We start from the raw sequence: 14,500 nt of genomic DNA on the forward strand, positions 1-14,500 counted from the left end.
GAAAGTGTTCCATTTCTCCATCCTGCTCAGTTTTTCCCATAGCCTGTTCCAGCCCGGAAGACAAGAGCTTCCCCTCTTGAAGGATTTGTGGGAGGAAGACAGATGCAAATGTGGGAGGAAGAGCTCTGGTCTTAAAGTGGAGGCGAGACCTGAACGCTCCCTCTCTAATCTTGCCGTATGTATGGCTCACACCTTCCTTCCCAAGTGGGGGAAACCACTGGCACTGAACAGGTTAAAAGGTTCACCAAAATCTGTGCTTCAGAAAATGTTAAAAACAGCACAATGAACAAAAGATACTGAAAGGGCTCAGCTACAGCGTATTGCCTACTTTGCTAAGGTCAAAGCCTTCCATATTTTGGTAAACTTCCCAAAGTCTGTTCCAGCACAAGCACTGTGACAAACTTCCCGTGCCCACAGATCATGACCCTAGATCAATAGAGGTGAATAAGAAATGAATTCTAATGCTGCAGGGGTACTACAGAGCACAATTTGGGAAGAAAATGAAATGATAATGTGAACCTCACCTGCCTGCAGATCTGGGTGGGGAAATTGGAGGCAGAGTGGGGAAGAGAAACCCTCAGGATGCATGAAGATCTGATCAAGGGCACAGCTCATAAAAATGCCAGCAATTTGGAATTTTCCTATAGAAAGTTTAGGAAACACTCCAACAGCAGGAAATGAGATGACTTCAGTGCCAACAGTTTGACCTGTCGGTATTGAACCAGTGTCCTCAAAAGAAAAGGAGACTGCTTCCTCTGGGACCACGGGAGCTGGGGGAAAACCTCCCCAATGCAGGCAGAGGTAGGGGGAGATCAACACAGAGCAGATGGAAAGGTTCGAGAGCCAGGAATTCCGAAGAGAGGCCCTGACATCTCAGACCAGTGTAAGCTGAGAGTTATGAAATCTTTACAATGTGGCCCCCAGGATCGCACACTTCAGTAAAAATAGATGTATTCTTCAAAGGCTCTACCTGTATATGATGTAACCTCCAGAAGCTGAGGTGACACAAACGATGCTAGAGGCAAAATCTCCCCATCTGAGATGTTTGCAGCAGAGCAGTGGAGAAGGGCCTACAGTCACCAGGCAGGAGGACCATCTTACTGAAGGAGCACAGCTGCTAATTTACAGAAGAGTGTGTCTGAGAAAGGTCATCCACTCTGACCCCGTGTGCATCTGGAGGTGGGGGGACACATTTATCAGTCAGGGAGGAAGCTTACCCTCTGGAACCAGCCTAGGACAATGAGGTTTCCCAGCCTGAGCACCCTCAAAACCAGCTCGGGGATGGAGAAAACAAACAAATTCTAAGAATTCATAAATCATTGTCCTCCCAGATAAAAAATCATTCTTTATTATTCCATTCTCAAACCACAAAACTCCAGGCTGAATATCATTAGACATATACACAGGAAATCACTAATTTCTGGAGTGGTCTCCCATAACCCCTCTCAAAATTTGGCCGAGTTATGTCTCAGGAAATTTTCCAGTTCAACCCCATACACCAACTTGGGATAAGCAGAGACACTGAAGTCTTGTGGTTGTACCCACCGTTCCAAAGTGCTACAGGAAGAGTATCTACTGGAGGAGGTCACTTCTGCTGGGTTAGAATACAGTTAAGAACGCTCCGTGCAGAGCTCTGGGTGTGGTTAAAATGTGAACCCGTGAGCCTCCTCCCGACCTGCAGGCTTTGTTCTTTCCCTGCCATTGTTTTGTTTTGTCTCTTTCCACAGGGTTTGGCTTACAGGCTATAATAAAAATATATCTTCTATTCAGAATCACACTGGAGAGCAGGTGGTTCAGATGAGTAGGACTGTTACATATTAAGTTACTGAGGCTACAGTGGAGAAATCTGAACTCTGGGGTTACAACTCAAAATAAATATTATTTCAAGGTAAATAAACCAATTACTGGGCTGGCTAGTGAAATGCTTAATTCTTTCTAAAATCTTAATTGCAAAGGAGACTTGTGCTTTATGATATATCCCAAGACAAAAATCTGGTAACCTCTGTCTTCAAAATGATTCAGAGTGTCCCTTTGTTTCTCCCCTCAGTGCTGAGAGATGACTCCAGAGCCCGGAAGTTGTTATACACACGATATGGGTTACTCGGTGCTCAGGTAAAAAATGCCATGAGGCCCAACCTTGACTAACACTGCTGTTCTTTTCAGTATGATTGTACCTAGGTGGAGGCCCTCAATGGAAAAGGAAAGATGTAGACTGTGGAAGCGAGGACAAGCTGAGGGCAACTACACAAACAGACTCAGATGGCCCAATGGAACATGACTATTGAAGCCAGCAGCCTTGAAAATATCACTATTACCTTCAAAACCCACACGTTTTTATTCTTCTAATCAGGAAACTGGAGGTGAGGGGAACATTCGCTTATAATGTTCACCAATACATTCATCTTAACAGAAAAGAAGCTATTTTAAGAATATGAAAAGCTTTTCAAGACATATGTTTTCAGGGACAGATCACAGGAACAGAAATACTTTTCAGAGTCGGTTTGTTCTAAAGTCTATTCCAAGAATAAGGGCAGCCAACTTTCACAAGGTACCAAGATATGTTCTGGCAAAAAGATTTTCACCTTCCCAAAATTATATGCTGTCTTCAAGTCCAACTATATTATATGTGTGTGTATATACATATATTTACCTGATCCTTTTCTGATGGCGAAAAAGGGAACAATTTTTTTAAAATTCCAAAGTTGATAACATTTGTAGAATATTGTGAAGGTACAATTTTGGTTGGATTTTTTTTTATAATTCAGAACATAGATGAAATCACAACTTCTGCAACTGTCCCTAAATCTTTAAAAGGTCCTTTTCTCCATTCACATGAATTCATCTGAATCATTGCCATCCTGCAGGAAACAAAAAAGTGAAACCGTAAGAGCCTTCAAAATTAAATAACTCAATTCAAAAAATTCACAGTTAGTCTTAAGTAACAAGAGTCTCCTTATGCCTAAGTGCAGAACTCAGAGTAAGAAGTAAATTAATTAAAGTCACTCATTTCTTGTCTATCTTAAATTGTTAGTTGTTTAGAATAGCTAGATTCGCAGCTAGCGCTATTGTCTAGAGTGTCGTTACACGGCCTGGATTACGCAGCAGTATGTGACCAGTGATTCCCAAATTATGAAGTAAGGCCCAGTGGCCTAGCAGTGGATATAACAAGTGCGACTAAAAGGAAATGTGATCGCTCCTTCAACAGATACATCATAATATGAAACCAAACAAACACTGCCTCAGCATTTTAATGCCAACAAAGCTGCAAATATGCAAAAATATTTTTGACCTAAATTCCATTATTTTCAGCCTCACGGTTGTCACGTATCTGTCAATTCACAAGATGGTTTCTCTCTCTCTCTCTTTTTTTTTAATAAAAAAAGGCATCAGGAAGCCACAGGCTAGTTGCCGAGTTAGCCGGCTTGCCAAGTTTTTGATTAAAAACCTTACATGATGGTGGTACATAGTGTAAAGGGACTGATTTTATTGTGCGGCTTATAAACAAGCCCTGAGGACCAAGTACAAAAGTAGAGCCCCAAATTCCTTTCTGAAGAAACTGCTCTGGACACCCAGTCACTAACAGTGTAAGTTCTGGTACATTCACTTGAAAATGTCGTACCTTGAACGTGACACTGTTTCAGCTTCTCTCTCCCATCGCTCTGCACCTGCCTTGCTAGGGAAAGGGCGAGGACTGAGGCTCACAGGTATCGTACATGCTCTTCTCCTTAACAGCGCGTATTAAAGATGGGTTGGCAAATAGGAGACACAGGTAGAAAACCATGGCTTCTGTGAGCTCTGGTTTTCTCCCCAGTTTCATTCTGCAGGCTCTGCTGCACTTCTCCCCAGTTAGCACAACGAACTGAGGCCACAGTAAAGATGCCTTCGATGACTGTACAAAAAGCAGACTCATGTCTGTATTCTACCCAAGCACCAGAGCTCTGACTGCCCTAGAATTCTGAACTGAAATAATAGCATGAGAGACGTGGAAAGAGTCATCCTGTATCTCTGAAGGTCGGCTTTAGATGCCAAACACTGAGGATGTCTGTGTCCCCAAAACTCAGTAAGATTACGTGAGTTGGTGACAATCAAAGTGTGTTATTCCCTATAAAGGCTCTGAGTTAGGCCTGCAGAGTTCCCACGTGTCCAGGGACCTGTGATTTGGGATTACAGGAACTTTTAAGTATATAACTGAGATCTAAGACTTGATTTGGATAATTTTTGTATTTTAGATTCCCTTTAAGAGTCAATACATTTTTCAGTGCAGCAAAAGGGGTTTCTTGTCATTCACTTATAAAATGATAAGCAAGTCAAATGTCAAAAGTAATTGTTATGGTTCCTGATACCAACTTGAGAAAGATTAGAAAGAAATGGTAGACTGAAGAGAATTATTCCAAATAGGAGAGCAAGCAAAAACTCAAAATTAAAGCCAACCTCAGAGTGGAAGATTAATATTTTTCCTGATGAACTTGTCTAAGAGAAATTAAAAAGCAAATCGTATCTTACATAAACACCAGCCTTTGAAAACCAACTGATTACGCTGCCAAACTGGATCCAAAAAGGTCTGCGTCCCCTTTACAGAAGATGGTTACAAGGAGGGTGAGCCCACTCTTTTGAAGTATGGGGAAAACTCTACAGCCATCCGACCCTGATGGCACCTGATCTCATCTGAAGTATGGGGGAAAGCTGTATGAGTCCTTCCACTGAGAGAGAGAGAGAATGCAACACCCAGTACAAAGCTTCCTCAGAAACTTGAACCTGATTGTAACCCGGGGCTCAGGAACAGGGGGAGCAGCAACGAGGGAGAGGAAAGGCAGAGGGTTAATAATCCTTTGGTCTACAAATCTGATTTCCTAATCCTGGAACTTCTAACATCTGTCACTCATCAGGTGGTGTTTGTATACATACGTACATTCATATATATATGCACGTATGTGTGTTTATTTATTAATTCCAGGACAACATCCACACTCTGAAAACCCATAATGAAAATGCCTATGGTCATAACATGGTATTGGAGCCAGATTTCTGCTGGAAAGTAGCCTCTGAATAATAGAAAACTTCAACAGCAACAACAAACGCAGCAAAGACATTAGATCTGGTTACATTAAAGATTTCTGCTTAACCGTTAAACTGTTTTCTAAGAATACAGTTTCCAGAAGGGATTAAATACAGCTCATTTTTAATACTAATACTTTGTGGATAAATAGCAACTAAGGACAATATGGATGAGAAATAATAATGACCGTTTATATTCATAAAATGCCTAAGTCAGGGAAGAATTTTCACACACATGACTTTGTTTAAATTCTACGGCAGCCCCAAGAGGTAGTGTGTCTGCCTTTTACCGCTGATGAATACTCCCATGGAGAGCTTAAACAACGTTATTAGGCTTATCCAATTAGAACGTGACAGTTTAAGTCTCTAAACTTCAAATTCAAGGCTCTATTTAATTACATAATGTTCCTCTGGAATTTTTCAGGAACAAATTATAAAGATACATCTCTGACTCATAAAGGAGCCTCATAAATTTAGTTTTTCAAAGAGACAGCAATAAGGACATTGTTCTCATTCATTTTTAGAGGAACATATGTGTCCCTTGTTTTATGCGAACAGGGTGTAAAATGCTATTAACGATTCCAGTTCATGCACTGAATATGGGGTTTGACTAGGTGACCTTTAAGGGACCTTAAATTCTGTTATTTCCAAGCCATCTAAAGCAGCGCTATTTAATAGTATTTTTTGCCATGATGGAAATGTTCTATTTCTGCACTGCCCAGTATCTGACCCACTAGCCACATGTGGTGAGTGTGACTGAGAAACTGAATCTTGAAATTAAATACAATTAAATGTAATTTAAATAGCCACATGCAATTAGTGCCCAGTGCACTGGACAACACAGATCTAAAGCATGATAAACTATACCATGAACATTCAATATAACAAATATATCCACACAGTTTCAATTTTCTGCAAAGACTGCTTAATAATAGCTAAATTGTGCTGTCTCCAGACACTTCAAAATAAATTCTGAGAAAGACAGCACTCGTGCACAATCAGTCCCTGCCATAGTTCCAGTGAAACAGTGAGGTGCTGAAGCGGAGACCCCTCTGCACTGTGATGTGGGTCCCCATCTCCCTTTATCTTAGGTCCTGAGGAACAAGAAGGCGACCAATGTGTTGCTTAGACCACAGATGAAACCTTTCGTTTTATTTAACTGAAGCTGATAAATTTGTCCTCATTCAACTGCAATATAGAATCTGCAGTCACATGAATACAGAACATCAATAAACCAAGGCACTTTGCATGCCTGCACCTGGAAAGGAGGGAAGGAGGGATGGGAAGTCCTATAAACACTAACAGCCCGCGCCGCACAGCAGACAAGGTGTGACAATCTCTTTCCACAAGGTGACATACTTAGACACAAAAATATGAGAAAGTCCACAGGGAAGTGGTGGTGGTCTAGGGGACAATGTCTAAAAGAACCCACGTGAGCCACCACACCACGCTGAGCCACCTGCAACACATGACCCAATGCTGGCCAGAAACGCAATGATTAAAAACTCTTCAGTGGATTATTTCCACTGAAGGCACAGCATGAGAGTGAGGAACTTGAACGTACCTGATTTGAAGACATGTTCTCAACTTTCATTAGTGACGAATAGCTCCTAGAAGAAAAGGCACATGTAAAGGGAGGTTATCAAGCTGGTGAGTCACCCACGAACATTTACCAGGTATCCAGCACTGCTGAGGGTCTTCCAGAGAAACTATAATCCCAGCTGCACTCAAGGAGACTGCAATGTGGCGGTAAATGAGATGTGCACCACACTCAACAGTTTACAAATGTGCTGGCTCATACTCATTTCATGTCACCTCCACAGTAACTCTGAGGTAGGAGGCATTATTCAGATGAGGAATTATCCAAAGCCAAGGGCAGTCATGATTCAGAGCTGAATTACACGGCCCAGACTGCAGATGCTACAGGAACTCAACAGAGGGAACGAACGCATCAGTGTGGGAAGGGCTGCTGGGACAGTCCTCTCAGACGAGGTGGAACTGAAACCAAGCCGGGCAAGTGGGGAGGATGAGCAAGGAGGGAGGATGAGCAAGGAGGGCTCCGAGAACGGTATGAGCAAAGGCAAAGACATGGTCTCTGAAATGACACTTCCCACCAACTCAACTCAAGTCTGAAAGCAAAGTGGTGGGAAACTGGGCCAGATGTGTGGGGCTCAGTTATGTCGTCCTAATTGTGTGAGTTGGGGCAATGCGGTCACCAAGAAGCCACAATACCCGATGGAGCAGAGACACAGAGACTCAACAGGTACTTATTAAACATCCATCTTGTATAAGACCCTGTGCCAAGCCTGGGGAGAGGACGGGATGGGAAGGAATCAGAAAAGGGGAACAAGACAAAGCCTGACTCCCAGAGAGCTCACAGGGAAGGAAAGAAAACCTACTCAGCAGTGGCTACACAGAAGGTTCTATTAAAAATACACAGACACACAGGAAAGTGAGACCATATAATACCAGCATTTAAAAAAGAGTAATCCGCAGCAGACAGAAGAGAGGGAGAACAGCGATTATGGCAAGGAGGAGAGTTACTGACAACAGCACTTACATTTACCAAGCATGCTTTACCCGGCAGGAGCTGTATCAGGTGCTTCCTAAGTTACTGCTCATCCCCACAGCCACCTCACAAGGCAGGGGTGGTATCACGCCCACTGTGCACACCAGACTTAAGGACGCTGGCCAGGGTCTCACACCTAACAAGTGGAAAGAGAGGTTTCCAACAGGTCTGACTCCCAAGCTCACCTCGAGCCATCTGCTCCGGTCCACCCCAATATCCCACCCAGGGTGTTAACGGCTGAGCTGGTTAAGAAGGGATTAAGTCTGAAAGGAATCAACAATGACACCAAGGCTTCTAGCCTGGGTGACCTGCAGGAAATAATGTTACAACTGAGAGAAATGGGAAGATGTTGCAAAGAAGATGTACTTGGTTTAGGACATGCTGTATTTGAAGTGACGTAGAGATGCCCAAGTCAATATGAATTGTAGAAACTGAATACTGACAGCTAGAGGGTAGGAGACTTGTTACAAAGACAAGGAACTGGGAGACACCCAGAGAGAAGTATTAATGAAGCATGTATGAGTCAGTGGTATTGAGAAGAAATAAACAGTTAAGATCAATGAGCTGCAGGAGCAGAAAGAGAAAGACATGTTGATAAAAAAGTGGTTAGAGCAGAGAATCTCACTTCTGACTGCATTTTAAAATCACCTGTGAAGATTAAAATGTATTCAGATGCCCAGCTGTGGGCAACTACAGGCCAGGTTCAGGAACTCATTTATTCAACTGCCTGCCTGTTTTGGGGGATGCGTCAAAGGAATTTTCAGATTCATGTCCGGACCCAACTCATGCAGTTCCCCCAACCAAAAATGGTTTGCTTCTTTCCCAGAATTCCAAAGCTCAAAGAATCGCATCACTAAACACCATTCCATTTCACCCACAGAAACCCTAGCAGCCATTCTTTGCCTTGCCCCTCCTCTCAATCCAGTCTGTTTTTAAATCCTACAATTTCATCCACGAAATTACTTCTCATTGGCCCATTTCTCTCCGCCTCCATAACACCACCGCAGCCCAGGCTACTGCCATCTGTCCTGTGGACACTCTAGGTCTAGCCACACCCACCTGGCACCCTTTCCAATCATGTGAGCAGAGTGACCCTTCCAGCACACACACCTTCTAACACTACCCCAGAGTTCTCGACGACCTCACAACTCTTAGCAAGAAGACAAACACGACCAATGAGGCCCTGCTGGCCTGGCACCCCAATCCCTGTGCTCCCCTGGCCCCGCTGCTCCAGCATCTGGGTCGGTTCTAGTCCAGTGCTGCCTCCCACACAGGGCAGTCTCTGCACACAGTTCCCCCTGCCGAGGGCAGTTTTTCCATCCCACCCTCTTCAACTAGCAAAATAGTTTTGATCTTAGCTCAAGAATCACTGCATCAGGAAAGCTAATCTTAGTGCCTTGTTCATCCCTAATGTACTGACTGATCACTCACTGCAGAAGCGAAGCACTGGGTCCCAGACAAGGAGATACAGGAACGTGTACGTGCCTCTTTGAAGGAGCTGATCGTTAAACAGAGAGCTACAGCACACAGAGCATTATTTATGGAAGGCAGTAGCAGCGTGCGCGAGAGAAACAAAAGGAAAGATGGTTAAAGCAGTGACCACATGGTCCTTGTAAGCAGTGGTCTCACCATTACCTCCTCTACGTGTTGCTGCTAAACTCTTCCTACAACTTTTCTTCTTCCTAACATCCCAGGAAACCTACAATGGCTCCTTGTCACTTACAACATGAAATTTTGGACTAAACAAAACCTTTTAAGTCACTCTCAGTATACCTAACTTTTCATTCTTTCATTTGCCTCTGAATAACCTTTATGACTCTGGCTTTGCCAACCTGTTCATTCTTTGCAAGGGACAGCAGAAGCATGGACTTCAGAAGTGGACTTGAGTTTGAGGTCCTGCTTTGCCGCTTATCAGCTATAAGCTTTCACACATTAATCTCCTTTGTTGAAGTAATCTCCGCCCCAAATCAAGTTCATGTCAATGTTCAGACTGACGACACGTTTCCCTGTGACCTGCCATTTTACCTGGGTCTTGTACTTTTCTGACTTCAGTCACCTGAACCTGGGTTCCAATTCTGATCTCTGAGACTCCCAACTTCTAAATTTCCCTATCAGGTAACCACAGGTCCTACCCTTTGTCTTTTCTGATCTGTTACTCATCCTTTATTCACTACTTTCCCCTGACTATTGCTTATTTCTTCTGGTTTCAGTGTTCACATGGTGAGCTTGATTTTGATGTTAACAGATGATTGTTATAACATCACAAAAGCCAAGTAAGTGAATACAAGGCTAAAACAGCAGGTAAGCAGATGATATAAGAGATGAAACTGACTAGGACACACTGAGGAGCCACGGACGCTCTTCCCCAGCCTGCGTCAATAAACGATGGTGTCCACTGGGACACTCACAGGGAGCTGCCCAAAAGACTCTCCAAAAACCAAAGGGAGACTGAGCAGAAGCTGTTCTGCTTCTCTGCTTTCCAGAAAGGTCACGCCTAAGACTCTAACTACTTTCAAAAACCTACGTTGAGTCTCTCCCACCATTTTCTCTCACTCTATGTATGGCTACAGCGTAGCAGGCAGGGAAAGAAAATGCCGTGTGAAGCCCCCTCCCTACACCTAACCCCACTAGATCCTAGGCTCCCAGGGCAAGTGTGAGCTAAAAAACTGTCCAAAAGAGCTAACGAACAAGATGGGTAAGTGAGAGTTGATGTGTGAAGTCTAAGGAAGGGGAACTTTTCATAATAGTTTTAATGAATAAAACGGCTAATAGAAGATGTTAATATACTGCTACCATTTAGCCTTCACACTTTAACCTCCTCCCAACAAGCAAAGTATTTCTTAAAATCTACCTAAATGGATGACCTTCATATAGGCCCATTTACCCTGTCAGATCGTCAGGGTTTCTGCACACCGAGGACAAGGAGAAAAGCGCTCGCTGGCAAGAACAAGGCAGGCTGCCTCCTGGGGCTGCCGCTCTTCCCGCCTGAGAAGGAGGGCGGTGTTGTGGGCTCTGCTCTGTTCTGGGCTGAAGGCTGACGGGCATGATCCTGACTAAAGCGCAAAGAACCTGGGCTGTACAACGGCAGTCCCATCTATTTCTTCTCCTGGAACAAACTAGAAATGAAATCGCTTACTGCCATTCTTGTTCAAAAAGTTGAGAAAAGAAAGGAGCCTACAGTCTAAATAAAGGCTGGAGAGCTGGAAAGAAGTCGGCCACCTTGTGGACATGAGGCTGCTAAGGATTTCTTCACTGAAATCCTCTGGAAGCACTGGGGATCCTGTCCAGGATAAAAACATCTTCTCAGTGTGTCTGTAGAATCCCCAGGACATTCCAAAGTCAGTTTCTTTAGCAATCACAGCAACTAAAGGGAACATTCCTTACGAGACGGTCCAAATAAAAGAATCAACTGTTGGTGAGACTCAATGGTATTTTCCTTGTCAGAAAGTCAAGTGAAAGACCGTAGAATGAGGAGATTCTGTAGGCATGGTGTCTGATCTCTTGGAAGAGTCAAAGACAGCATGTAAAGTGATGCTAGCACTACAAATGTATAAAGATAGATCATGAAGCAAGTCAGAAGCTTAGCACTTGTGGCTGGAATTTCACAAAAGCTGCAGGATACAGCAGACAAACAGCAGCTCCGGATACACCAAAGCGAGTCCTGGGTGTGTCGGTGCATCGGCCCCTCGCGCGACGGCCCTGCTCCACGTGCCGCTTCCTTTTGCAGCACGTGAAAGAAAGCTGCTTTTGTGCCATACATTTCACAGAAATCAACACATTGTTTTTGGTTTTCTCAGACCCATGATAATTAGCTAAAAATAAAGCAGTAGGGATAAAGTTGTGTAGAAAAACATGGACTAGAAAAGTGATTTTTCTCATTTCACTTACATTTTCCTTTTAACAGAGATGTACCAGCGATACACGATCAAAATTTATGTCTGAAGAGACAGATGGAAAAAACACAAGTGGCTAATGACAGCTTAGAAAATGGGATTGATCGGATAAACTTTTAAGCAAAAATTATATTCAGTAATAGTAATTTTTCCCCCTCAGCTTAGATGAGTATTTTGTATATTGCTGACATCATGAAAGACAGTCCAGAAGATATGAAAACTGTGTTTTGGTGGATGGGTTCATTTGTTTAAATGCTTGTAGCTTTTTAAACTAGTAAAGTCAAATATACAACTCCCCCTAAATTTTACTAGCACAGAGCTTAATTTGAAACAAAGTATAATGTATCTTACGATAAATTTTGACATCTGTGTATTTCTTGATTGATTGAAAGGAATAAATACTACTTTAACACTGAATAGACTGGACAGAGGGCAGAAGAGAGTAGTAACAGTGTGTGTGAGCTTGAGAATCAGACCGAGACTGGCTACATGCCTGGGGGCGAGGTACTTAACTGCTCCCCAGTCCCAGTTTCCTCTGCTACAAAAAGCAGATGATAAAAATATTTGCCTCATATGGCTATTGTTAGGATTAAATGAGATGATGCAGCAAAGCACAAAACAGTGTTGGGCAGATGACGAGTGTCCAAAAATGTTACCTAAACTTTCTTATCAAATTTTGTAAGTAAATTAAGTGCTATTAAATCCCTAATAGATAATACTGTTTCTAAACAAAATTATATTAGATTTGCAGAAGACACAAAGTCATGTTTTCAATTTTTCCCCAACTCCACACAAAAAGCAAAAAGAAAAAACAACTCTAAATCCTGCATCACTCAAAATTCCATATTTTCAAAATTGATAGTGTTGGTAATTTTTCTTTCACTCACAACACAAGGCAGACTCACAATTCTAGGTCAGGTTGAACACTAAAATCTATGCATTAGTCTGCCTCATGCTGGCAGGTGATAACCTGGGATGGCAGTCCTGGAGTTCTCCATTTCAATAACGTAACACATATGAAGCCACTCACACCGTGTTTAGCAGAACCCCCAACAGGAACACGGGCATGTGGATAATGAATAAACACCCATGCTTGATTGTCTACCTCCATTCTGGCCCAACAGTCTTTCTAAATAACCCAGGGTATTCCAATTAAACTAGGTCAGGACCGGGTAAGACAGCTCATTTTGAGCCTATGCTCTTCCCAAAGGAATCAGTAACTTTTTTTTTTTCTTTTTGGTGTACTTATCACAAATGATATCTATGAAAATAGTGGGGGGAAAAAATCTAGGAATTCTGTGACTAGAAGTGGCAGGATTAATTTCCTTCTTTCTCAAAGAAAAATGACCGGCCCCTTCAGGTACAGCACTACGTATTAGTACAGATCCAGTATGGCAGACAGACTAATCATCTGACCCAGATGTGTCTGCAGCCTCGTCTCCAGAACCTGCGAATATGCTGCCTCACATGGCAAAAGGGACGGCTCTTCAGCTGTCATTAAGTTAAGGGTCTTAGATGGGAAAGACTAGCACGCATTATCTGGGTGGGCTCTGCGCCATCCCACTGGTCCTCAGAAGCAGAGAAGGCTGTGGTCAGAGAGGGGCTGTGACTACGGAAGGGTCAGAGAGATGCACTGTTGCTGGCTCTGAAGATGGAGGAGGGAGTCAGACGTCCAGAAATGGGGGTGGCCTCTAGGAGCTGGAAAGTAAACAGACTCTCCCCAGAGCTCCAGAAAGGAACACAGCCCCACCTTGATTTTAGCCCAATGAAAATCATTTTGAACTTCTAACATACAGAACTGTTAGATAATAAAGCTGTGTTATTTTAAGCCACTATATTTGTGGTAATTTGTTACAGTAGCAATAGAAAACTAATATAATCAATATTTCCACAGTCTTATACACTAGACTTTCAGGATCCATGTTGTTTTAACTACTATTTATTCTTTTAAAATGCAGTGTTTTGGAGAGCAGGTCTCCCTACATTACTTTAAACTTTCAAAATCTAGAAAAAAGGTTTTAAAAACAGCTTTTAAGAGTTACTAGCACTGGCCTTTAGAGCTAAGACTATTTCCTTCAAAGAGCACAGATGGTTAACGTTAAACATTCATATCTTTTCTTTTCCTGAAGATGGTTACAAACCAAACTCTAAAGATAACCTGTAATGGTTTGTCTAAGAATAAAATTAGCTATTTTATTTCGTAGACTCACATAACCTGCTCCTACCAAAGGGCAATTCATCTGACCAACACAGGAGCATAAATGCCTTTTTCTAACTCATTTAAGGCTCTGAGCTTATCATATGTCCTCCCTCCACTAGGACACAGCTGCCCCTCAGGATCCAGGGGGTGGGGGTGAGGGGGCTCCAGGACACCCCTTAGATACCAAAATCCACAGATGCTCAAGCCCCTTATATAAACTGGTGCAGTATTTGCACAAAACCTACATCCATCCTCCCATGTACTTTAAATCATCTGTAGATTACTCATAACACCTAGTACACCGTAAATGCTACGTAAATAGTCGTAAACATAAATGCTACGTAAATAATTGCCAGCACAAGGCAAGTTCAAGTGTTGCTTTTTGGAAGTTTCTGGAATTTTTTCTCACCCCTGAACATTTTCAATCCGTGTTTGACTGAATCTGTGGATGCAGAACCCGTGGATACGGAGGGCCAACTGTTTCATTCTTAAGGGTTAATCCCTGATGAAAACCAGCAGCGAGGACTCCCAGGGCAGCATCGAGGCCGCAGCTCCCACATACCTAAGTTCGTCCATCTCCCTCTTCTTTTTCATCTCTTCCTTTTCCCTCCTTTTCATTTCCTGAATCTGGGCTTTCTTCTCGTTCCTCTCTTCGCGGTCTCTGCACTCCTTCTCTGCCTCCAGGTCTGGGAAGCGCTCCATTTTGGTCTTTTCTAAGCGGTTCAGGATCTCATTCACTTTCTTCTCCACTGTCACAATTTTCACCTTTGAGGGAGACAGAGG

General features: G+C 42.9%; 1 protein-coding gene across 3 annotated transcripts in view; it reads right to left on the bottom strand.

Moving 5' to 3' along the window:
* Positions 1–1,316: 1,316 nt before the first annotated feature.
* Positions 1,317–14,500, bottom strand: part of CCDC25 (coiled-coil domain containing 25) — a 34,155-nt gene continuing 20,971 nt past the window's right edge. Inside the window, exons 7-10 of one of the 3 annotated variants that reach the window (XR_010379204.1) lie at positions 14,280–14,482; positions 11,513–11,562; positions 6,620–6,665; positions 1,317–2,858 (exon numbers count right to left, since the gene is read on the bottom strand). Coding sequence is in view for 2 of the 3 variants with exons in the window: in XM_010995473.3 (XP_010993775.2) it covers positions 2,829–2,858; positions 6,620–6,665; positions 14,280–14,482 (279 nt within the window). In the remaining variant the exon portion in view is untranslated. Of the gene's footprint in view, positions 2,859–6,619; positions 6,666–6,688; positions 7,761–11,512; positions 11,563–14,279; positions 14,483–14,500 lie in introns of those variants that run through there. The other 2 variants (XM_010995473.3, XM_064482493.1) reach the window with 2 other exon arrangements.

Source organism: Camelus dromedarius, chromosome 36 (genome assembly GCF_036321535.1).
Source record: "Camelus dromedarius isolate mCamDro1 chromosome 36, mCamDro1.pat, whole genome shotgun sequence".
NCBI lineage: Eukaryota > Metazoa > Chordata > Mammalia > Artiodactyla > Camelidae > Camelus > Camelus dromedarius.